Raw genomic sequence first — 26,604 nt, 5'->3', positions numbered from 1 at the left:
ATTTCGTGCAAATGCTTTACCACAATGTTTGCAAACATAAGGTCTTTCACCAGTGTGTATTCTAATGTGAACAGTCAACTTATCATTCTGTGCAAAAGCTTTCCCGCAATGCTTGCAAACAAATGGGCGTTCACCAGTATGAGTTCTGATGTGGTTAGTCAACTTATCCTTCCAAGCAAATCCTTTATTACAATGAGGGCAAGTAAAAGGATGTAGACCAGTATGAATGTATGTATGAGCTACTAACTTATCTTTGCGTGTAAAACCTTTTCCACATTGCGTGCAAACATAGGGGCACTCTCCAGTGTGGATGCGTACATGGGCCGTTAATTTATCTTTTCGCGTGAAATTCTTCCCACAATAGGTGCAAATATGAGGGCTTTCACCAGTATGCAGCTTTATGTGCTCATTTAATTTATCTTTTCTCGTAAAGCTCTTTTTACAATACGAGCAAGTAAATAAACTTTTAACTTCTTGAGTGGTGTTGTTTATGTTATAATGTTCTGCTTTAACGTCTACAAAATAGATGTGACAATGCTGACAGATGTTATGTGGTTGACAAGACGGTATATTTAAATTCACAACATTCTCCATAATGTATCAGTTTTAAATGAGATTTGAAGCTTCACAAATATTATTTTAAGTGCAAATTTTACCTTGAAAAAAAATATTTATGTGTCAATATGTATGCTAAATCCATTATCACCTAAACTCATTTCTCAGTCCCCCCTACTGTTAAAATTACCTTCAAGATGAAAGTTTTTTCTTTACAGCTCTCCTAGTTCCACTTTCAATCAGAAATGGAGAATTGAGACATTTTTCTGAAAATAGAAGAGGGATGAAAAATGTCAGAAGTTAGAGTAGTAGTGATAAAAAAGTATTTAATAAAACTAGAATTTACCAATTAAGATTTTCTTTTTTTAGTCAGAACAGATATAATAAATTATTCAAAGAATTTCAGGCCAAGAGGTAAAAGAAGCTTTTAGATCTTAAAATTCAGAAATATTTTCTTATTTTTGGAAAGATAGGAAATATAAAGGTGCAGAAGTTCTATAAGTTTGAGAGAAAAAAAAGAGCAAAATGAACAGACACTACTTTAATACTTCCCCATTTCTGTTGTAAGTAAATTAGGGAAAAGGAGTGTAAACAAAATTGTTTTGAGTTTATTTTTCACTAATTACCATATAATAGTTATACGTTCATACTTTTTCTCCATACTGCATAAGCTGCAATTGCCTTATCTAAAAGAAAACAAGAACTAAAATGAAAACACAAAATTTAGTTTTTACACCATGTAAAGTTTTTTTTCTTCCTTCCTGTAATATAAAAATGCAATGATAACCTTCTAAAAGTTTTAAAATTTTAGAGAAAGGAGAAAATGATTTTTTAAGAACATAATTCAAATGCCCCTACAATGAATTTGCTTTATATTTAGATCAAAATTTTTATTTTTAGAATGATGAAATGAAACTCCAATAAAAAATTTTGCTTACACTCTTTGTTCACTTAATAATTTATATATACCATTTGCTTCAACAATTTTAAGAGCTTAAACAAATGTAAATTTTTATTTAAAAGTGTCTAGCCATTTTACTGAATTTTTTTCCAATACAGATTTGTTTGCTTTTTAATTTTCACATATCAAAACTTGAGACAATATATAGCATTCTAAAGTAAAATCATTAAAGGGTTGGTTTAAAATATTAAGTATGTATAGTGCCAAAAACTTGATAAAGAAAATTTACAAACTTTTTGATTGAGTAATTTATTTTATACAGTCACATACAGCTTGCAACACAGTAGAGAAGTGTACAAGCGAACAAAAAGTCGAATTATATCTAGCAAATAACAATACAATGTAGTATAGAGAAGAATTTTTAAAATCTAGTGATCTACTATATTTTAAAAAGCAAGCTGGAATTATTCTTTTTGTCCATTTAAAAGTTTTTTAGTCAATAGTTAGTCCTTTAAAAAATAATTCATAATTATTTGATCTTGATCACTGCATCATATTGCTAAATTTTCTATCGGCGTATAATATGAAGAAACTTGATGAATTTTTCAAAAATATCCTTTTCTTGCACTAAGAAATAATTTCCAAGCATTTTTGTGGTGGAACCCTCACATTGATTTTTTAATTTTATTAATTGTTAAAAATGTGATGAGGCAAAAATAAATAGTTCTACAAGATCTATTAAAAAAATTACCACTGCTAAATGACAAAAACATAATTCTGTAGAGCTGAGTATCAGTTTGGAAAATTTCTCCATTTAATTAAAATAGTAATTTGTCTCTCTAATTTTGATAAGCCAATTTGTAGAAGACACGCAACTTAAATTTAGATGCTGCCAATTAAAGCCCACATAGACGGGTTTTTTTTTTTAATAACAATTCTAGAAAAACTAAGGAGAAAAAAGAATTATTGCTGCTGTGGAGGTGGTTGCTGTTGCTGCTGTGGAGGTGGCTGGGGTTGTTGAGGTGGAGGAAGCAAGGGTTTTGTGTCCGGTAACATTGTAGGTGGTGGAGGTAATGCTCCAGGTAAAGCGATATCAGGAATCTTCGTTAGGAGTGGTTTTGCGACAAGTGCAGCACACGGCCCTCCTCCCAGATGGATCAACAGATGAGCATTGAGTTTATCTTTACGATTAAAGCCTTTACCACATTGATTGCATGTATATGGATGTTTTCCAGTATGAATTCGCATATGAGTGTTGAGCTTCCCCTTCATAGCAAAAGCTTTCCCACAGTGAACACAAACATACGGTCGCTCTCCCGTGTGCATACGTACATGGGCGGTCAGCTTATCGTTTCGCGCAAAAGCTTTGCCACAGTGTTTGCAAACAAAAGGCCTCTCTCCCGTGTGAATGCGCACGTGGACAGTCAGTTTGTCTTTCTGTGCAAACGCTTTAGCACAATGTTTGCATACGAATGGACGCTCACCTGTATGTATGCGAATATGATTGGTCAACTTATCCTTCCATGCAAAACCTTTCCCACAATGTTGACAATTGTAAGGATGTTCACCCGTATGAATACACATATGAGCACCTAGTTTATCTTTGCGTGCAAAAGCTTTAGGGCAATGCTTACAAACGTAGGGTCTTTCACCTGTGTGAATGCGAATGTGAGTGGTTAACTTATCATTTTGGGCAAAGGTTTTTCCACAATATTTGCATACAAACGGTCTCTCTCCAGTATGTATTCTAATATGATTTGTAAGCTTATCCTTCCATGCAAATCCTTTCCCACAATGCTGACAATGATAAGGGTGCAAACCTGTATGAACATACATATGAGCCCCAAGTTTATCTTTCCTAGTGTAGCCCTTACTACAAAGATTACAAACATAGGGGCGCTCACCTGTGTGTATGCGTATGTGAGCGTTTAGCTGATCTTTACGAGCAAATGCTTTATTACAATGGTTACATACGTGAGGACACTCCCCAGAATGCATTCTTAAGTGATTGCCAAGCTTATCTTTACGTGTAAAACTCTTATCACATTGATTACAAGCGAAAGGTCTCTGCTCTTGAGGCGGTGTTTGTGTATACAACTGATGAGTTTTAATGTCCACAAAATAAACACGACAATGTTCACAATCAGTGTGAGGCTGTGTCGTAGGAATGTGTAGACTCGTCAAATCAGCCATGTTCACAGCCGACACCATCTCGACTCCAGCAATGGAAGGATTTTTCAACATTTTTATATAACAGCTATAATTCTGCACAAACTAAAAGCAAAAACTTAACATGTGTGACTTTCAATATGGGATGAAAACTCCTAAATAACAAATACAGCAATATTCAATTCAATAAAATAACAAGGATTAAAAGCAAATGGCACAATACATAATTCCAGTTTTGTTAACTTCGCCAAAACAACACATGTACATTAACAGCTGGTCATAAGTGAAAAAGCAGTAAAAAGTTATAACATTTCATATACAAGTAGCTGTAGATATTGCTAATGTCACATTCTTAAAACCATCTTTTCTTTGTTCATTATTAATTTTCTTATAGCATGACTAAAGTTTGTGGATCATAAAGAGATCATGTGTTGTTACCTTTTTCATTGACTTTTCATCTAATTTTCACTTCCTTAAATTTCCAAACCATGCATTTCACTTGAAGGGTTCATGTCTGAAAGGAAATATCCTTTAAAAATACCAATAATAGTTATATCATATATTTTTTTTAGAAAAAAAAAACTGACTATTCAAAAGGGGGGGAAGGTGCCAACAGCTATTTTACAATAAATAAAATAGTTTGCAGGATAAGATGTTAAAGCCTAGCAAGCATCATTGAAAATATTATCAATTTTTGATGTTAGAGGAAGGATTTTAAGCTTCGAAACACCTATCAACAAATAATTGTGTGTGTTGAATATTAATTAAAAGACATGCTAGTTAAATATGAAAGCATCTATCATAACGAAAGCTAAACACTCAAAAATTTATCTGAAGTCAACATGGAAACAATTGACAGAAAAATAAGACAATAAGTAATCGATACCCTTAACTAAGTATACGATTTAAAAGTATTACTTTATAATCTACTTTTATGTATTATAATTTATATTATTTATGCATCATAATATTTTTTATAATCCACTATTCTGGATTAGATAAGACTTAAAAGAAAAGATTTTGATGTATTTAAATATAAACTAGAGAGTGTAAAATAATATAGGTATTTTATTTGTTTAAAACTCACTTAGTTTTGAGACTATCCCAAAAATTAAAACTTCATTTTTTATTGTTATTTTAGACACCAATATAGATATTATATGAATTTCATTTTAGTTTTGGATAAAAATGTGTTTTACATTTAACAATTTTAAAACATTCATTTTAACAGTGAACTAGCAAGAAAATAATATTTTATAGAGTGACATAGCCAAACATAAAAATATTTTTTTTATTTTTTATTTATCATCTAAGTAAGACATTTGGTTAGTTAACATCCAATAATGAATTATAGTAAGGACTGTGATAAGGGAAAAATTACTAATCGCAAAATACCTTATCTCAAAGTATATACCTCAGCAAGTTACAAGGAAATTTGAGTGTAATTTTAATATTGTAAAATTACAATATACTGATATGACTTATAATACAAAAAGTGTACATTTTTTAAATGAGAAAATAGAAGCCCCTTAATTTAGAAAAATGGAAGCTTTAATTACTTTTTTTTACTAATAATTGTTGTAATATTTGCTCTCTTGTTTATACATTCACTGATAGTTTAAGTGTGAAATATAATGTTATTGTCATTAATTGTTTAAAAAAAAAAATTTCCGTAGCTAGAATTGATGTAGATGCAGTTTAAATAAGAAATTCATGAGCCCAAACTGAGTGTTAAACAAATTTTTATTAACGATTTTCTACATGACACTGTCATAAACAACAATTTTGACACAAGTCAGTAATTAAGAACAATTATAAATTCCACATATTGTTTGAAGCACAATTAAATGTAAGATAATATCATCCATACATTGAGATATTTTATTAAAGATTATAAAGAGGAATGGAAGTATTGAATCTAAGAATACTGCATATGAAAATTTTTTCTTTTCGTCAAATATTGTTCTACTTTTGGAGAGGGGAAGTTTTTTCCTCACAGAAATCAATTTTATTGTTTTATGTTTCTCCTTAAAATATTTAAACTGCACTAACTATTCAATAACCACACGTGTAAATCAGATATTATACTTTTTAAGTCATAGTTACTTAAAAATAGTTTTCCTCTTTTTTTTTTTTAACATTTCAAAAATCTTGAAATTCATAATTAATAATGTTAATTGACATTATATTATAGAAAAAACTATTTCCTAGATTTTACTGATCATCAGATATATATATAAAATAAAAATTGAATTAACTATGAGGGAAAGTTATAATTTTGACAATAAAGGTAAAAAAAATTAACATAGCTACAGAAATTTTATACTTTTTTTAAGTTACATCTTTTAATAGCTCCTAAAATGAATAATGAAAAAATTTACAGATACGGATTAGAAACCCAATATGTAAAAGAGTTCAATTGATTAAGTGTTATTTAGGAGTGAATGAAAAAATATTTCATATGCAGGAAACTTATATCATGAAAAAAAAAAGAAAGAAACATTCTACATTGTTTTTCCTAACAGTGAATGCACAAGAAGAGCAGCATGTGTAGTTTCACTAATATGAACTAGTATGTGTGAGTTTAATTTGTCTTTAGACTCAAAAACAAGGCCACAATGTCCACAATTAAATGAAGATTTCCCAATATGAGTTTTCATATGCGCATTCAGTTTGCCCTTGGTGGCAAAAGCTTTACCACACTGCACACAAGAATAGGGTTTCTCACCAGTGTGAGTGCGAATATGGGCCGTTAACTTATCATTCCTAGCAAAGCCTTTATTGCATTGTTTGCAAACATAAGGCCTCTCTCCCGTATGGGAGCGGGTGTGAACAGTTAACTTATCCTTTTTGGAAAACGCTTTGCCACAGTGCTGGCAGACAAATGGACATTCCCCGGTATGAATTCGGATGTGAGTCGTAAGTTTATCTTTCTGAGTAAATCCTTTCCCGCACATCTTACACACGTAGGGTCGCTCCCCAGTATGTATACGAGTATGAACTGTAAGTTTATCTTTTTGGGCAAAACCTTTTCCACAAAATTTGCATTTGAAAGGCCGCTCTCCCGTGTGAGTTCGCATGTGAGCGACTAATTTGTCATTCTGAGCAAATCCTTTACCACATTCCTTGCAAACAAATGGCCTCTCGCCAGTATGCGTTCGGATATGGCTGATCAATTTATCCTTCCACACAAAACCCTTGCTGCAGTGGACACAAGTGTAAGGATAATTTCCTGTATGTGTGAACATATGTGTGGTTAATTTGTCTTTCTGAATAAAGCTTTTACCACATTGTTGGCAAACGAAAGGCCTCTCTCCAGTGTGCAACCTAATATGGGTAGTCAATTTATCATTTCGAGTAAAACCCTTCCCGCAATGTTTGCAAACAAAGGGTCGTTCTCCGGTGTGGATTCGCAAATGAGTGACAAGCTTGTCGTTCTGAGCAAAGGCTTTGCCGCAGTAGCTGCATGCATAAGGCTTTTCTCCAGTATGCACTCTTATGTGCTTAACAAGTTTATCCTTCCAAGCAAATCCTTTCCCACAATGTTGGCAAGTGAAAGGATGCTCACCGGTATGAGTGCACATGTGGGCACTGAATTTATCCTTACGAGCAAATGTTTTGGGACATTGGGTGCAACTAAATGGACGCTCCCCACTGTGGACCAACATATGTGCATTTAGTTTATCCTTACGGGGAAAGCCTTTGTTGCACTGGCTACATACATGGGGAAAACTTGCATGTGTTTTCGAGTGTTCTTTTAGCATATCCGAATGAGGAAAAGATTTTGTACAGAAATTACAAGGAAATACTTGGACAGCAGCTGGGTTATAAATTTGTTGGGGCTTCATTCCCATGAAATATATTCTACAATGTTCTGGAATGTGTGATGCCTGGGCTTGAATATTTAAAGTAGGTACTACAGCCATTATTGTAATTTTAAATATTAATTTTACAATACTATAGCTTAAAATACATTAGCAGTGATATAGGTCAAATATTATCAGCTGTATTTTATTTATTTATTTTTAACTTAACAGTTAAGAGTTTAATGCTGTAGCAAATAAATGTAATATAACTGTTATTACAAAAATTTATGTCTCTGATATCAAAGATGACAGCATTACCTTAGTTACAATTCATAAACAGGACTCTGAGTTTTCTCCGTGTAACTTGCAAAGTCATTAAATGAAAATTCTGTAAAAATAAAAAAAAAAACTATAAATAAAGAAAATTAAAAAATAATCTAACGTTAAATCGTTAGATAAACATAAAAATATATTTAAAAAATTGTGGATATGAATAATTATCAGCTTATAAACATGAATCAATAATTAGCACAACTAAAAAGAATTTCTGAAAGAAAAACTGTAGAATTTGTAGATTGATTTGAATAAACAATGGAGGATAAGAAAAAATAAAGGGCTTGACAGTTCAGTTAAAAAGTAAAACATCATTCAATTTATAATCAAAAAACTTGCATGGCTGTTCCATACAGAAAAAATGAAAGAAAATAAGAGCATATGAAAAAATATTAAATTTGAATCATATGAACTGAAGACCCTAAGAAAAAGATGGTTAGATGATGTAATAATCCATATCATTATCACCATTATGAACTCAAAATCTATGGCCAAGAACATTGAGGTATGGATTAACTTAGTTCAGCAAGCCAAGGCCCACTACACTATATAAGAAAAAAAAGCATTTTTCCCATTTTTTAAAAAACATGTATAGCAGCTAAAATAAATTATAGTTGAAAATTCTTTTGAAAGAATGTTTATTAGTTAAATCTTCAGGCTTTTCAGAACCAATTTCATGTTCACTTACTGAATATAGCCCACTACAAAAAAAAAAAAGGACATGAAATGCTAATTGGTTTAACAATGTTTGTTTTTGCAATTCTGGTCATATGGGTACTCAATGAGCATTTGAAACATGATTACCAACCTGGTACTTCCGAAATTTTTAAAGATTGCAGAAATAATTACAATTGAGATATTTATTAAACATATTCATTAATCATAACATTAGGTTAAGAACAGTATTATTATTCAACAGGATCCCTTATCATAAAAATAACTGGCTCTAGGATTACAGTTTGATTCAAATGTTTTGAAATTTTAGCAAATTATTCTTTTTTATTTAAATATCTGTAAGCTACATTTTCTTTCAGATGATAAATATTTTTGCACAGTTTTGAAAATTTTCACATAAACAAAAAGAATAAATCTCAGTTTGCTGATCTTATAGCAGTTAATTTTTACTGTCAGATTTCGAAATGTAAAAATTATCTTACAATTATCATAAAAGGATAGTTTTCTCACAATTTTGGTAGTTTCTTCTTGCTATTCCTCAAATCTGAGATGAAAAATAGTCTGCAGCATTTGCTGTAGCACTGCAAGGTTTCTGCTACTAGGCAGATACGAAGTTAATGTTGCATTTAATGATTGTTAAACTGTGGCTCAGCGAAAATATTTCCAACATCAGGGTTGCCACAGTAAAAAATGAACAAAAATAGTTGCTTTTAGTAGCCTCAAACATGAAAATAGTCACCTCAAACTATGAAAATAGTTGCCTGAACAGGAACAAAAATTTATCAAAAATAGCAGCCAAATAACTAAAATTACAGCTTAATTGTCAAATACTATTATTAGGAATGGGGGATGTCAGAAATGTTAAATCGTGATACATCGTCAGTTAGACATCACGATATAGTAATGTATCGCAATTTAGCATATGTCCAAAAATTACCTATGGGAGATCTTTAAATCAATCAAAAATAAATAAAAAGGAATAAATCTATTACAAAAGAAAATATTAATTCTAAACATATTCTACTATGACATCAATATCATTGCCTAATTTTTTCAATTAAATTAATAAAGAAGTCAAAGTAAAAGCAAACCCAAGCTTTATTTCATTTTTCTTAAATTAAAAATGATTTAAGATTTATTGGTTTAAAAATAATAATACTGTAACAAATTATTTTACATACATGCATTAAAAATTAAAAGGAAAAAAAAAACGGAAGTGGAAAACAAACCAAAGAAATATTCACTTTAGAAAAAAAAAATTGTATTATTTGTTTAAAAAAAACATGCTTGTATATTAAATCGCTAAACCGCAATTGTAATCTTATTCCGGCGGCTTAAATCAGATTTCTGATCACTACATCGGCCTACTGATATATGCGTTAAATCAATATTTCGCGATACATCGATTTATCGCCCTAAAAGTTTGCTTTCTTTTGTTAATGTTCTGAAAAGTAATGTTCATTTTTGCGAAAAAACTTTGCCAAGAGTAAAAAAAGTCTCCTATTCCTGAAAATAGTTGCTTTTTTAGCCTTTTCAGGCAAAAAAAGTCGCCATAGTCACCTAAAGCCGAAAATAGTAGCAAATAGTTGCATTTTAGTAGCCTATGGCAACCCTGCAACATCTTAACCCCTTAACGATTGGTTAATTTTCAAGAAAACTGCGATAAAAGTGCCTATTTTGCCAAATACACATATTTGATTAGTGCTGACATCTAGTTTAGAATAAACTAACTCTCAACAATTACCTTAAAAATATCCTGGTACTGCCATCTGGTGTGTAAAATGTAAAATAAAATGTTTTACGGGCAAAAGAAAAGAATTAGTCTTATTCTTATTGGCATGTTACTACTGAACACTCCAGCCTGAAAATTCATGAGGGAGCAAGAAGAAAGGGGTTAACTGAGACTAGACAAAGAGAGAAAATTGACTTTTCGACACAGGAACAGGTGGTGGGAGTTTTAGTTTCAATTTTCTGAAAAGTTTGAAATAGGAACCCAATGCTAGTAACACTCTTTCAAAAGTATTATCTTGTTACTTGTCAGTATTTGTTTTTCACAATTACAATTAAAATAAAAAGGATCAGATTAACAGAAATGTTTATTTAAATAAGTTTACTTAGGTTAGTAGCTAAAGTCTATGTAACTACAGTAGAGAACCGATTATCCGGAACGATTGGGACTATCGCTATTCCGGATAACTGATTTTTCCGGTTTTCTGAATCGCTACAAAAAGCCGTTTTTTTAGTGTTAAACCCAACTAAAAAAAAAATATTTCGAAATAATCTTAAAAATAAGAAAAAACGATGAGGTAATACACTAATGATTATTTCTGAAATGATGGTAAGGTAAACATCTTTCAAAAAAGAAAGAAAAATCCTAAAATCTTATGAGGAAAAAAAAGTTTTTTTTAAAAAATTGCGGGAAAATTTATCGAATTTCGTTCCGGTTTTTGGGTTTCCGGATAACGGATTCTGTACTGTACTATGTTGCAGAAACTAAACTTCTAATAATAGTAAGGTAGCAGAGGAAAACAAAATAATAACATTTTATAATTTTTTCAATATTGCTAAACAAATACTTCAGTAAATTTAATTTCTTTAAGTTATAAAAGGCTTGCAAAATAAATAAAGTTTACGATTGAAAATGAAGTTGATATTGAAAGTGTGTGCTGTTAGAAATTGTGATCAGCTATACAACCATGTACTTTCAGATAATAAATATCCTACTCTAGAAAATTGTGATAAAAATTAACCAGGTACATTCAAACTTGTTAATTATGAGCCTTAAAAAAAAAAAGATCCAAAGTTGAATGATGACACTTTTAATAAAAGCTGCTCTCAAAGTTAAAAGCCTAATATTAAGACCAAACTCAGATCTAACAGGGAATTTTCTCTTTAACATTGCGAAAATAATGCTAAATGTAACATAACATTTCCAACTATAAAACTGTATTAAAAGTTGCTTTATTGCAAAGTTTCATGCATGATTCAAATTTATTTCAGTATTTTTTTAGACTTATGAATTACGTAATAAAACATAACTTGCCTTAGCAGGTTGACAATATTCCTAGACAAAATACTTGATTTACTCATTTATTTAAAGAAAATAGGCAATCTAAACCTATCTCTTAATAGTTTTTAATGTTATATTTCATTGCCAGATCAGGGTCAAAATTACGTAGCTGTCCTACTATGGATAAGAGCCCTTAAAAACAAGGCTCAGTGCCAGATTATAATTAAATGATGTGTGTTCTGACTTTTTTTTAAATGCAGAATCTGGGAATGATGGGGAAGAAACAATTAAGCTATAATCATTCAGACACAGAATTGTGAAATTTTCAGGAATCAGTAGATTTTCTAATTTAAATTTAAAAAAATTTATAGATTAAAAAAAATTATTGTAAATATCCAGTAAAAAAAAGTGCTTTTCAAGCTTGGTATTCAGTAGTTGAGTTAAATGATGAATTCTATTTTTAATAAATTTGAATAATTTATAAATGCTTAGATAAAACAGTTTTAATGCAGCTATATCGTCTGTAATGTATTGTTATGACCTTATTTCTTATAGTATTTTAATTACAATTATAAAATTTGACTTATCACAAATCAGACAATATAAAAAATATTTGATTTGATAATGTGACATGTTCTTTTCCTATACCATTTAATAAAATCTCTCAACATTTCTTCCTAGAAAAATCACCTTGATAAACGGAAAAAATTATCTAAGTTCACATCTTATAATTAAATTCTAACTCATAGCAATAAATTGACTGAAACTATAAATACTTGAACTTTATACTATCAAGGATAATATGGAAGTAAGGTAATTAAACTTGGATAGAATAGTCAACACAATTCAAGAAGATTTAATGCTTTTGTAAGAAATTCCAAGTGATCAAGTGGGGGATGAGAGCAATAATTCTAAATCTTAACATTTGTTACATTGAATTTTCGCTTTTTAATCCTTTCCATTCTACTAAATAAACTTGGTATCTATAAACTAATAGTGCACAACCTTAAATCAAATGCTCATGAATGGTTAAAGTGCATTCACATTTTTCAGGAGGAAAAAAAAAGAACATTTTGTTTTTCATAATAATTTCAATAAACTTAAGACTTCGAAATTATTAACTAAAGTCTGAAATGTGTTAATATTTGTTGAATTGAACTTTCATGAACAGAAATTTTTATTACCATATTCTTGAAAAAGGCTGTGCACTTATGAAATGAATATTGAAGTTCCACGCAATATGAGGTAAATTTTTAAAAATAACCTGTTATGGAAAGTTACACAAATAATAAAATACTATGTGCGTTTGTCTAAGATGTAATAAGGGCAAATGGTGACCCTTCCAACTCCATGAAATTTAATGTGTAGGTATGTGATTTGAGTATAAATTTTGGGGGCAAATTTTGAAATAGAAACAACATTAGAGCCGAATATATTAATAAGTTTTAGGGGATAGTTTACTAGTTTAAAATGTTAAAATCTGTCTATAAACTAAAAATACCTTTTTAGTGATTTAACTACAAGTATAGCTTCTACAATTCATTGAAAATGGAACTATTTACTCTTCAATTTTAATCTAATTCAATAAAATTCAACAATAAGATTTTTTTGTCTTTGTGTTGTACTAAGACAACTTTCTTTTATTTAACATAAATGAAAGTTTGATTCAGAAAATATAAAAGACCTGATTTGGAAAATCTCAACTCAGAAGACCTAAAGGATTTTTTGAAGACAGCCTGATAGTAACAGGACTAAACCATAAATCATTTAATGTTAAAAATCCTTTTTTATAATACCCAGCACATGATATGGGACCTACGATATAAGAAAGGTAAAAAAAAAAAAAAATGAATGGAATAATTCACAGGCCAAGTTTCTTTCCTAGTTAAAAGGTAATCAATATTCTAAAAAGAACAGGGGGGGGGTGTAACTGCATGTGCGCAAGTTTACTTTCTTCGGGATAAAGATCAAGAGAATTAACTTTTCTTTTTTATAACAAATAAACAAAAGTATTGTAATAAGCCATCCATTTTGTATTTGAAAATCTTAAGAGATAGTAATAAAATAAGATTTTAAATTTATGGAAGTGTTATTAGATAAAGAAGTTATGCAACTGCAGTACTTTCACCTATCAAGCCTTAAAAAATTAGTTAACTGCATAACCAAATGGACTACGTAAATAAATTAATTACAATGGATACCGGCGCAGGTGAATATTGAGGGTAACGAGTGTGTGGACTCCTTGGCTAAGGAAGGCAGAGGTGACGACCAACCTTGCACCACCATCACGCTTGCAGACGCAAATGCAGTTGCAAGACACAGACTTCTGCCCCATTCCTTCAGGAAATCCCTCATTACTGACTTTGATCCCGAATATTAACATCAACAATTATTAGACTAAGAACAAACCACTTTAAAGGGATGAAAATTCTTCCCGACGAAATAAGAACTTATATTCCCTGCAAGAACTGCACTGATGTCCAATTTAAACCGGATGACATTCTCGAGTGCCCAGCCCTTACCCCATATGTTTTACAACTGGGTATGGTGCCACTGGCTTCAGAACTTAGTGAGATCCTTTACAAAAATGATGTATTGGAGCTTGCGGATGCTGTTTTGAAGGCAGACGAGGCCATTTAATTGTCCATGGACACAATCAAAAAAAAAAAAAAAAAGTAATAAAATAAAATAAGTAAATAAAATAAAATAATTAATTAATAAACTTTTTCAATATTATTACTTATAGGTGGCGTATATAACTGTGAAATCTATTTAGATGGGAGACATACAGTAGAAATAAGCCTGCTGCAGACTCACTTTAACCCCTTTTCTGCGGGATCCCTGTCGCCAAATTTTCGACAATAAATAAAATAAAAACTTTTTTTTTATTTCTGAAAATTAATGTATGTTCCTCCCAAAATTCGAAAATGCTAAATATCTTTTGTCTACAAGCAGTTTCTTGCTTAACATATTGGTGGTGAAATATGTGATGTCCTGTCCACTTGTTTTCAGTTTTCCTTGCAATGCACCCAAGTTTTATCTTAACTTCCAAGTAAACCCTTAACTGCCACAGGCGTATATATATGTCTCAGTCAGACGATGCTTTGCATTGCGCTGCTATAAACAGAACTACACCCCGACTTCGGAATGCAGTAAAATGGCCTTGAAAGTGTTTGCGAATGTGTTACCAATTTTGGAGGAGGAGAAAAGGGATGTGTTGGAAAAGTGATATCATAGTATTTATTGCTTGTGTGTTTCTATTTGAGTAAGGTCGGGTTTATTCTTCTTTCGCTTTCGTCTCCCGGGTGTATTCGTCGTGAATCTCGCTATCAGTGCAATGAATGTGATGTTTGTTTATGTGTCCAACCATGTTTCAGGATTTATCATACAAGAAATAAGTTTTAACATCTTTTATACTATATTTTTATTTTTGAATTTAAGTTTTGTATTTTCTTTTTTTCCTTTTTCTCCTCTTGTGAAAGTAAACTGTTTTTAAATTGCAAAGAGTGAATCTTTGTTCCCCACCAAAACACCGCGTAACAAAGCACATGTGAGCGAAAAACGGTGGCACTGGGGAGTGAATCACGTAAATTTTACTCCGCAGGTAAGGGGTTAAATACACGGTGATAACATATTTATAAACTCTATTACTTTAAGGTGTTTAAGATAAGTATTTACATGAAATAATTAATAAAATTAGGTAAAAAATAGTTTAAAAAATAATTTTCCAACCTTATCTAAATTATATAAATTTAAAGATTTACTGTTCCACTCTAACAAAGCATTTTGAGTGAGTTTTTCCAGAACTTAGATCTATGATTATAAAACAAAATAAAAAGATTTTTTTTTTAATGTGATGGGTTAGCATTCTAAATCTTTCAAGAACTAAAATTCTTTTTTTTTAATTCTTACTTCGAATAAAATGTTCTATCATAAATAAAGATAGTCTTTTATCATAAATTAATAAATGCTTCAAAAACAATCAAATAGTGTTCAGTAGTTTTTGTTGCAATAGTCTAGTTCATATATATATTCCAAATTGCAATAGGTTCTGAATATAAAAGTACTTAACCATCTTGAATCCAGCAATATTTCTTTCATATGACATAAGACAAAAGTACAGTGAGCCGAAAAAAGGACTACCCTGAATAACTTTTATCTAATAATTGCATCTTCACATTCTAAGACTCATTCCAAATGGTTTGTGGTAATGGGAAATTTCAGATATGCTAAATTACTGCAGACCATATTTTAAGTTATGAAATCAGACACAAAAATGTACTTTCTCTAAATAAACATACATTTTTTCAACGGATTCAGACTTCTGACTCCCTAACTATAAGGGTGTAGCCGCAATCTGGGAAACATATTGGCCCTCATAGTTTGGCCAGAAGAGCTATCCATATTTCGTCATATCTTAAGAAATCCTTAAGCCAATTGAAAGATTCTTGCACACTATTATAAAATTCGTTTATCCAAAGATAATTCCATTAAAAAAATTAACTTTAGTAAATATCTATTTCATTAAATAATAGTCGAAAAAATTCACTGTAAAGTATACAATTATTTAATTTTTTTTTCAATATTTAATTTAAAATGGCAAAATACTAAGTTTGCGCGAAATCAGTTCAATAGCTCCCAAGAAATCTAATTATAGATATACGACATTTTTAAAATTCGATGTCTCAGGAACTATTCAATTGATTTCGCTTAAATTTTGTATTTTGCCATGTAAAATTGTACCTTAAAATGATGTAAAAAATTTTATATCTTAAAATTCAATATTTTTTCAACTATAATTTCATAAAATAATAATAAATAATAATTATTAAAATTTATTTTATTAGCATGGAATTCTATAAGGATAAACAAATTTTATAATTGTCAGCAAAACTGTTCAATTTGCTTAAAATTTTTTTCAAAGATATGGTGAAACAAGCAAAAAGTAAAATTAACATTAAGGGATTCAAAGTTTGGATCGATCTCCTGACTAAACTATGTGGACCACATTCCCCTGATCGCGGCCACCCCCTATATTTTGAGAGTCAATCCGTTGAAAAGCGGAATGTTTATTCAGAGAAAGTACCTTTTGTTTCTGGTTTCAAGGGGTGATTGTGAGCCCAAGTCAAAATTCCAGAAATTTTCTTGAGTTTAAAAAAAAAAAAAGTTTAAATTGAAAAATTAGGAAAGAATTTCAACAAGTTTTTTTTCTTCCTTTTTCTCAATATTTCTTAGTTTATTTAAAATATATTTAAAATTTTACACATACCTATACCATATACACATACCTATGATGACCTGGAGAAGTAATTAAAATTTACAAATATGTCTTTCTTTCTTGAGTTTATGATTATAACAACTATTTATTGATAAAAAATGAATATTAATCATGAATATAAGCTTATAAAGTATCTCTCTGGCTCTCCTTTACAAACAAATAAAATAAACTGGGTTCTAAGTTCCATCTTTGAAAATTTAATTTCTGGAAACATCTGCGATCAATGATATTTTAAACATCTGGGCCTTCGATCACCGGACTCTTCCGGATCACTGTTAGCGAAAATTCCGGAAATCCGGATTTTATCAAGAGCACAATCAGCCCTGGGTTTCATAACTTAAAATATAATTAATTAATTAGCATATTTGAGGTTACTCTCTCGAACCATTGAGAATGAGTTCTAGAAGGTGAAGATCTGATCATTAGATCAAAAGTTATTCAGGGTGATATTTTTTTTTGTGTGCACTGCACATGCAGTTTATTGTATCATTTAGTTTGTTTTTAAATAATGTGAATGTCTATGGACGTAAAATTAGTTTCTAGTAGCAGTAAAATTAGTTTCTACAAAAAAAAAAAAAAAAAGGAAAGTTATTTGATTTTAAAAAAATTAGAAAATTCGCAATGAGTAGATATTTAAGGAAAAAATAATAAGTAATACAAAAATTATTGCTTGAGTAATAGCATGAAAAAGAAATGACAAAGGGCAAATCCAACACAAATAAGGAAATTAAAGACCCCATAAATAGAATTTTATTTTTTGATTTGTCATTTCTCCTTTTTTTCCTGTTCTTGATTTGCTCTTTTTCTTTTGTTTTTTTCCTTGTTCATTTTTTCCCCTTGATTTGCTCTTTGTATTGAGGACTTAATTCTCTTTTAACATTCATTATATTTCTAACTATTCGAGACTAGAATGCTTCAATCTTATGAGTAAGGCAATTTAGCATAAATATTTGTTTCACACCAGCTTTAAAAGTTCAATGATATATAACAGCTTACCAATTATTTTTGCCTCTTTTTATTAACACTTATAATATGAATGAATAGATAAAAAAATTAATCTATTTTTACATGGTTACATTAATGTTACTAAATTTTTTGTTTCGATAAAAATATTATAAATTTTCAATTCAATTCACAGCTGTGCTATTAGAATTATACAATAGCAAAAGCAGTAAAAAATTAGCAATTGAAAGAAAACTAAATAACTCCTTGGCATTTAAAATATTAGCAAAACCGTAAGAGAACGTTTCGTAAGTTCTTGGATAACATGGGAAAAACAAATGTTCGTGTGCTCCATGAAAATGTATAAGTTATGGTTATGGACAAATGTTAGATTGCATGCTTTTAAAATGGAGTCAGAATTTAACATAAATTTTTGAATTAATAATGAAGATTTTTGCCATTATATCAAAATTGAATTTTTTCTATTTTAAATGATTTGTTATAAAAGCATGATAAGCTAAATGTTTTCCTTTAAAAATTGGCTTATGTCATTTTTAAAATAAATAGTTTCATTTTAAATGTGTAATCCAAACCAACGAAAATATGTCAGAGCATAGACTTGCAATGAAAATTATGTTTACAGACCTGCTTCTGCCTTTTACTTAACGGATCAAGAAATTAAAATCTTGTAAAGAGATTGCATAACATGCTTTTCTGAAATGTTTAAAAATTATGAAAAATTTAAAATATAATTGCTACTGTAAATAAAAATAATAATGGCCAACAACACATTTTCTTTAGTTCTTAGGAATAACTGAGCTAAATTTCATTTAACAAAATGAAAATAAAATAAAAATAAAGTTCTTACTTTGTGAATGCAGGAATGGAAATCCCTTTTTATAAAACGAACCCTGAAAAAAAAGTAAGGAAGTTGAGCTTATATAAAAACAATTAAAAATTTTCCTAGACATAAACTTTAAATGGTTGAGTCAACAAATAACAACAAAACAGTTAAGGAAGAAGCAGGTACGAAAGTTTGCAAACAGAATCGATTTGGTTGGCAAAATCACAATTCAACCGAATTTTGAAGGTTGAGAATAATACTTCTTAAAGGCTATACTCAGACAATAAAGCTAAAGGTTAAAAAAAAAAAAAATCTAACTAATACTAATTAAATCAAAGGGAATAGAAATCAAGAATTAAAAAAGAAATATAAAAACTTACTTCGTTAAAAAGGCTTCTTTAATGTTGTAAGTTGGTATGTTTGTGTCAGATTGTAAAAAAAAATAACACCAATTTCAATTCAACTATATGATATTTTATTGCATTAATCTACATGATTTAAGCAAGAATCAGCTTTTGATCTTTTAGAGTTATTTACAGTTTGCTGATAGATAAAATTCAAAATAATTTACATAAATGTAACTAGCTACCAACCAAAACGAATCTAATTTGATCACAGATATCAGACAAAAAAACAAACATAGCAATTGCACAATTTATAAATTTTAACAAGAAAATCTCAACCACAAAGCATAAAGATTAAAAATCAATTGAAAACTACAATATAGATATGGCCTATTCGCAAGGATGCCAACCTACAGTGCCATCTATCCACAAACTTTTTTTTTTACATAATAACAGTAAAATTAATTTAAGAAATGAAACATTTAACAATTTTTTAAATATACATGTTTTGCAAACAATTTTAAGTTTCTATGTATTTGATTGTTAGAAGATGACAATTAATAAAAGCAAATCTTAATTACCAAATCTTAAGCAGAATTTCCAAATATAATAGAAATATAATTTCCAATTACAGTAGAGAACCGATTATCCGGAGCATCGCTATTCCGGATAACTATTTTTCCGGTTTTCTGAATTGCTACAAAAAGCTGTTTTTTTTTATTGTCAAACTCAACTAAAAAATATATATATATATATTTAGAATACTTAAAAAAAACTCTTACTTCTTTTGACAGTGTAGGAACTAATGATTATTTCTAAAATGATGGTAAACATCTTTTAAAAAAGAAAGAATTCTTTTGAGGGGGGGAAAAAAAAAAAGTTTTTTTTTTTTTTTTTAAAAAATGGTGGGAAAATGTATTGAATTTTGTTCTGGTTTTCTGCTTTCCCGGTATTCTGATTTCCAGATGAGAGGTTCTGTACTGTATAATATAATCCTTAGAATAATAGAAAAAATTTCCATTGTTAAAGTTGATACTCTAGGCAAAAATTTAAAAACCTCGAGCAATAAAAAAGTTAAGTTGAGCTATAGATGCTCAAGTTCTAGAAGTTGAACCCTATGTACTGTATATAGATATAAAACAAGCAAGGAGTCTTAAGAATTAGGAAAATTTGTCATTGAGATTATTCTAATCTTTCAAGTTTTTGTACCCGCAATTAAAATTACAGTTGGCATCCCTGATTGAATCTACAGAAAATTTTTATAGAGGTTTTGCCATTAAAGGATTAACAATCAATGCATCACATGGGTTGCTTCCTAAATGTAAAAGTAAATGAGAATTTAACTTCTCTTTTAAATCAAATCCAATGCCACAATGATTACACACAAAAGCATGTTTACCCGTATGAATGTTCATATGGGCATTTAATTTTCCTTTCAGGTCAAATGCTTTACCACAATGATTGCACACAAAAGGTCTCTCACCGGTATGCATGCGTATATGTGTAGTAAGTTTATCTTTTCTCGCAAAGGCTTTACCACAAAGCTTACACACAAAGGGACGCTCGCCTGTATGAATGCGAACATGGACAGTAAGTTTATCATTTCTTGCAAAAGCTTTACCACAGTGCTTGCAAACAAAAGGTCGCTCACCTGTATGAATTCTTATATGAGTAGTCAGTTTATCATTTTGGGCAAATCCTTTTCCACAATGCTTACACACAAATGGTCGTTCACCGGTATGGATACGAATATGGTTAACTAACTTATCTCGCCATGCAAATCCCTTACCACAATGAGGACAGTGATAAGGATGTTGGCCAGTGTGTATACACATGTGTGCCCCTAACTTTTCCTTTCTAGCAAATCCTTTGTTACAATGCGGACAAACATAAGGTCTTTCACCAGTGTGAATACGGACATGTACCGTCAGTTTATCTTTACGGGTGAAACTCTTACCACAGTGAGGACAAACATGTGGACGCTCTCCAGTATGAGTTTTAATGTGATCGCTTAGCTTATCTTTACGAGCAAAAGTTCGGTCACAATAAGAACACATAAAAGGACGTTCTACGCACTGTGCATAAAGCTCATGAGGCTTTAGTGTTAAGTAATATTTACGACAATGTTCACAGATATTGCACGGTCTGGCACTAGGCACATTAGAAGTGGAATTAAGATTTAAATTTGCAGTGGCTGCCATTTGTTAAATGACTTAAAATTTCAATATTCCATTTTTAACATTGCACTACAAAGGAGGAAAAAAAAAGAATATATAAAATACTCTCTTAACAAATGGCTTTCTTGACTGAAAATGTTTTTTAAAACTATAAGAAGGTTTTAGCTTATAACTACACTATGAATATATATATTGCAATATCACATGAGTCAATGTATCAATAGAAACTAACCTTAAACTTCCAGATATGAAGAATCATGAAATTCTAAGTATAAAATAAACACTATGCTTCAATGACTAATTTAATTGCACATAAAATTGATGATTTCAGAAGATTACAGGACTCCACTTGATATTTTAGCCTGTTTGAATAAAAGTAGAAATTAAATTGCATATTAACATTAATAAATTAGTGGCAATCTATAATTAAATGTTAAACAGTAAAAATAACAAGCAATTTAAAAAATTAACAACTTTAAAAAAAAAAATTCTTTTAAATTGGTTGGATGGAGATTTTAAGGATGTGTGGCCAAATTTTTCATAATCTTATATCTACATAAAATTAAGAAATAGTTAAATCATTTTCAAAGGTTTTATAAAATATTAGGTCAGTATAAAATAACTTCTTTCTGGAAAAGAACGGCAATCTTGATTTAATTAGCTTCGTAACATTCATGCACAATTTTTTCTTTCTTTCAATTTTCTAAAAAATCATTTTAATTTAAAATTACCGTTATATACACTTCAATTTTAAAAAAAAGTTAAGTGTTATCTCTTAGATTTAATTAAAAATAATTTAAACTTTTAAATGTATGTAACAAAAAAATTTATAAGAATAAAACACTGTTGATCAAACTGGTTGATGACGATGCCGATTGAGTTAAATGAACTTACTCAAAGAAAACTTACTAACTTTACAAAAGTAAATTAGTAAATGACCTTTTTTTTAAAAAATTTTAATTAAAAATTGTACTTGGTTCAATATGCATTTAATCAAGTGATTTGAAAACATAGCTGAAAATATAATTAGTATTGCAGCTTAATATTTTTGTCATGAAATGGTCCCTAAATTCAATATTTAAACAAATCTATGATTACAGAATTGTTAATGTTGAAATGGCAAAAATGAATGGCATAAGATTTTTATTTATTTTATTTTTTTGCATTTTGCTAAATATTATTAGCAAGGTTTTTATAAGTTTCTCTTTTTTCAAGGGGTATATTAATAAATTTTTGAAGTAATTTTAAATTTAAAAATTATTTTTTAAATAAAAAAATGCACCTTTAAATGTTTATTTTCTAATAATTTTCAGTATAAATAGAAAAATCTTTTAAGCGGTTCATCAAAAAGTAATTTTTCTTAGTTCACTTTTTTTGAAGAAAATAAAAAGATGAAATTAAAAATTAAATAATTATCATTAAATAAATAATTCAGAAATGGATTTTTCATTGAAACAGATTGTTAAGAAAACCTTTTCCAGAAAAAATAAAATAAAAGGAGTGTTTTTAAAGGATATCAGCTGATTTTTACTAAAAGGGCAAGGAAGACACATTTATAAGGATGAAAGAGCAGGCAGGACAAGTCGCCCTTCAAAAAACCCTTAGGGAGAACACTGATAAATATTACTATTACTATTATGATTCTTTAGGAAAAGAACTAAAACTAAGAGCAGATATTACAAAAAAAAAAAAAAAAAAAAAAAAGGGTTTTTTGAATTTGTTCCATGTCTAAGCTGATACTGAATTTCAGTCATTAAATGCTTCAAAGTTATTAAATCTTAAATAGAATATATTTGGAAACAATTTTTAAACTCCCTCATCCTTATGGATAAATTCCCCTTACTGTTTTTATAACTTTTCTGCATTAAATAGTTTAAGAATAAAAATTGCATAATTTGCAAAACATGAAAATTATTTTATATTCGTAACTCTTAAATTCAAAATTTTCATACATATTGTAAAAGGAAAAAGAACTAATTTTTTTTTTGCACTGTGACAGTACATACAAACTAAAAATACTATGCTAAACACATGTTAATGTCATTGGCATATTTTTATTATTTACTCTTGCATTTCTTGAAAAAAAAATTACTTGAAAGATTTTTAGAAACTATTTTATTTGTAATTTTCAACAACTTAATTTAAACTCAAAATATTGCCACTTAATGCTAAATCAAGTAAAGTTTCTGATTTAGATAAACTGGAATTCATATTTCAGAAAATGACTAACCAAGGTTGGCAAGCTTTATGACAAATGGTAAAATCTATGGTTTTTACCACACTGTCGATAAACGCATCCCTCTTTTTGTCCATGGCTAGATTTTGTAGAAATTTTATTTATGTAATATTAGGTTAAGCTATTAAGAAACTAGCAAAATAAATTGTCAGTTTATTAATGAAGCAATCATTAAATAAGGATCTGGTTTTTTTTAAAAATATAATTAGTAAAATATTAAATTAAAAATTGGTTTATCTTTTCTGATTTAGTGTTCACAACTAGATATATTAACACTGTTTTATGTGAATAATGTTTAGTTAAAAGGACAGAATATTTATAAATTTAAAAAATATATATATTAATTAAAAAATTAAAATGTTATTTTCTTGGAAAAATATTTATATAAAGAAGTGACTTCTATTTAATAATACAGATAATAATCTAGCTTATGTGATGCCTGTATTATTTCTAATTTAAAAATTAAATTAAAAATTGATTTATTTTTTCTGCTTTTGTGTTCACAACTAGATACATTAACACTGTTTTATGTGAGTAATGTTTAGTTAAAAGGACAGAATATTTTTAGATTTAAAAGAAAAAATATTAATTAAAATGTTATTTTCTTGGAAATATATGTATAAAAAGAAGTGACTTCTATTTAATAATACAGATAGTAATCTAGTTTATGCACCTGCATTATTTCTTATTTAAATACTAATCTAATACTATCTTCAAAAGACACTGAATAATGGGATTTCAACTGATATTTATTTGGTAATTAAGTATAAAAAAATAAGTATTGCAATTCATTTTTCATTTGCAAAATACAAAGAGATAACACATGCAAGTGTTAACTATTTTCAGGGTTAAAAGGTAATGGCATTTAATACACTTTTGGGCAATAAAAATAGAATATTTAAAAAAGTTCTAACAATGTTGAAACATAGGCTGATAATAACAGATAGTTATTTAAAACTTAAATTTAAAAAAAAAATGTAAAATCTCCATCTTATTTTTTCAAAATAAATAAAAATATGTATAGATCACCAAATATTCTTTTATTTCAAATATTATTAAATGTGACTATGTTTAGAATTTAACTGGTAAATTGGAAATGCTATATTCAACAACATTATTATTAATATTGATAGTTGAGTTAGGAATTATATCAACTTCCTAACTCAACAATTGCATAAAAACAACATTATCAACAAATTTAGAATTAATAAGGGTGATATTGAAAATTTGCACTTTCTAATAAAAGTTCTCAGAAGAAAAATATTACTAGTTTTACAACTAAAATAAAATAAACATCCTTCCTCAGAATGGCTATTAATGTGAAAAAATTTCAAGAAAATAAGCATTAGAAAAGTACTTCCATGAAAACAACATATGATCATAGCATTCCATATGGGAATGTGTTTGTAGGAACTACAAAATTCATCGAATAAAGACGTATTGAAGCTCATATATATAAATCCATATATTACAAATAAATACTTAACAGATGAATTAAATAACGAGCCAAGATAATTAATTCCAGAAACTTCAATCAATCGTTTAAAATCGACATCGGAGTGTCGATCAATAAACAAATAAGAATGTATAATCAAAGAAATGTTCCAATCAATTAAAATTTGAAATTATATCTAAAATTGCTAAACAAATAAGATTAATAACTGTGAATATCGTCAACTAATATTGATATCTAATAATTGATCTGACAGATTTCATGCGAGGTGTACAGGTACAAAATAACTGTTCAATAAACATTAAATTTACGACACTAAAGATGGCGCTGCTAATGCATTGATAATCGAAATCTTTAATAATAAAGACATTATGCCTACATCAGACAATTTATTTTAAAAATTTAAAATGTACCGAAGATTATACTTAATTAGTTATCAATGCTGCCATTTGCAAATAAAATATCTAAATTAATGCAGATACAGAATCGATTGAATCAAAATGGACGAAAAGGGTGGGGGTGGGGTCAATTAAAATTATCTTAACAGGCTGCAGCTAACAGAAAAATAAATTAGAAAATATTTGTACACTTATAATTTTTTAAAGTTTTACCTGAACATAGATGCAGGACAATATTGCAGCCAGTTGACCGATGAACCAGTTTGTTTTCTTAAGTCCGTTTCGAAAGCTATGGCGTTAAGAATCGATTACTTTATGACGTTCGGAAAAGTACTATATTTCATCGTGAAAAGTGTGATTCTTAGTTTTAAGTAATCAGTATGAGAGTATAATTAAGGCACAAACTCAATCTTTTAAATTTCTTAAAAAAATAACAAATAATATACGTCCACCATCCACTCTGCCATTAGATTAACTAGTGTGTGACGTCAGATACAGCTCCCGGATCGACGCTGGCTGGAATGGAATAAACCATATTAGAAAGGGAGGGGAGAGGAGGGTGTAGGAGTAGAAACTGTCAGACGACTGTTCGCATAGCGCAAAATAAAAAATAAAGAGTAAAATGCAGGAAAATTACAGAATATCTAAATGAACATGTTCTTAATAAACTTTTACTTTTTTTTATTTTAATGCTTTGATTTAAAAGACACTCTATAAATAATTAGCAGGACATAATGCTTACTTTTTAATTTTTAGAGACAAACAGGTTTTGAGAAATGAAAGAAAAAACGCCAGTCTGAAAAAAAAGAACAGGGCCAATGGGCTCTCTTTTATATTATGGTTCAAGGTCTTTTTTAGAGTATTGCTTTTCTCTCAGACAAATATTATAACGCGACTATAGACTTAGATACTCAAGTATATTATTCTTCAGAATTTAGAAAGTTATCAATTGAAGAAATGACCTTTAAAAATTAAATAGTACACCCAACCCCATCACTTACAAAGCATAAGTTAAAAAAAAAAAAGTCAATTCTTCGATTTTATTCTTGTATTAAATTTTTTGTTATATCAATTATAACAACGAAAAAAAGTTATAAATGTTTCTTTTTCATCTAAATTTAAATTAAATTTTCCATTCTTCAAAGAAATAGGCCAAGACTTATATTTCATAGCTAGACCATTTCTTTTTTAATCAGTTTCACAAAAAAAATTTCATTTCTTTAACTACACGAGATTTCTTAAACAAATATCTTTGTTTAAAAAATTAAGTTATTTCAGGTTTTATTATTTTATGAATTAACTCAAAAATGACATAGGTTTTAAACTGTTTAAATAAAAATATTAGAAATTTGTAAAAATGTTATTTTTAAAAATAGAAAATAATCATTGCTCTTAAAGGTATTTAGAAAATAAAATAATATTTGTTTTCCAACTAAATGAGAATTTTTGGATTATTTTTCAATAAATGTTCGACGTAATTTTT

At 29.0% G+C, this 26,604-nt stretch overlaps 3 protein-coding genes across 5 annotated transcripts; all 3 read right to left on the bottom strand.

The window, feature by feature from the left end:
• Nucleotides 1-1,749: 1,749 nt before the first annotated feature.
• On the bottom strand, nucleotides 1,750-25,605 carry LOC107450056 (uncharacterized). 2 transcript variants are annotated; one of them, XM_071179500.2, is made up of 5 exons: nucleotides 25,335-25,605; nucleotides 21,267-21,396; nucleotides 18,538-18,580; nucleotides 7,750-7,819; nucleotides 1,750-4,139 (listed from the first exon to the last, which is right to left on the bottom strand). In XM_071179500.2, exon 5 carries the CDS (start codon nucleotides 3,698-3,700, stop codon nucleotides 2,420-2,422), a length of 1,281 nt encoding a protein of 426 aa, XP_071035601.1. In that variant the 5' UTR covers nucleotides 3,701-4,139; nucleotides 7,750-7,819; nucleotides 18,538-18,580; nucleotides 21,267-21,396; nucleotides 25,335-25,605; the 3' UTR covers nucleotides 1,750-2,419. The 2 variants fall into 2 exon arrangements, with proteins under 2 accessions (XP_071035601.1, XP_071035603.1); XM_071179502.2 differs by lacking the exon at nucleotides 21,267-21,396.
• On the bottom strand, nucleotides 5,351-25,605 carry LOC122268887 (uncharacterized). 2 transcript variants are annotated; one of them, XM_087168349.1, is made up of 4 exons: nucleotides 25,335-25,605; nucleotides 21,267-21,396; nucleotides 18,538-18,580; nucleotides 5,351-7,819 (listed from the first exon to the last, which is right to left on the bottom strand). In XM_087168349.1, the coding sequence occupies exon 4, from the start codon at nucleotides 7,549-7,551 to the stop codon at nucleotides 6,130-6,132; it is 1,422 nt and encodes a 473-aa protein (XP_087024475.1). In that variant the 5' UTR covers nucleotides 7,552-7,819; nucleotides 18,538-18,580; nucleotides 21,267-21,396; nucleotides 25,335-25,605; the 3' UTR covers nucleotides 5,351-6,129. The 2 variants fall into 2 exon arrangements, with proteins under 2 accessions (XP_087024475.1, XP_087024479.1); XM_087168353.1 differs by lacking the exon at nucleotides 21,267-21,396.
• Nucleotides 18,966-21,240, bottom strand: LOC147816591 (uncharacterized). Its single transcript, XM_087168356.1, has one exon. It carries the CDS (start codon nucleotides 21,056-21,058, stop codon nucleotides 20,117-20,119), a length of 942 nt encoding a protein of 313 aa, XP_087024482.1. The 5' UTR covers nucleotides 21,059-21,240; the 3' UTR covers nucleotides 18,966-20,116.
• Nucleotides 25,606-26,604: the final 999 nt, after the last annotated feature.

Source organism: Parasteatoda tepidariorum, chromosome 1 (assembly GCF_982258835.1).
Source record: "Parasteatoda tepidariorum strain Cologne lab strain chromosome 1, Ptep-v5.0, whole genome shotgun sequence".
NCBI lineage: Eukaryota > Metazoa > Arthropoda > Arachnida > Araneae > Theridiidae > Parasteatoda > Parasteatoda tepidariorum.
The sequence above is the reverse complement of the archived record's forward strand: the minus strand, read 5'-3'. Positions and strand labels throughout refer to the sequence as shown.

Excerpts from the sequence above, each read along its gene's own strand:
- LOC147816591 (XM_087168356.1), bottom strand. The coding sequence starts at position 21,058 with ATGGCAGCCACTGCAAATTTAAATCTTAATTCCACTTCTAATGTGCCT.
- LOC122268887 (XM_087168349.1), bottom strand. The coding sequence starts at position 7,551 with ATGGCTGTAGTACCTACTTTAAATATTCAAGCCCAGGCATCACACATT.
- LOC107450056 (XM_071179500.2), bottom strand. The coding sequence starts at position 3,700 with ATGTTGAAAAATCCTTCCATTGCTGGAGTCGAGATGGTGTCGGCTGTG.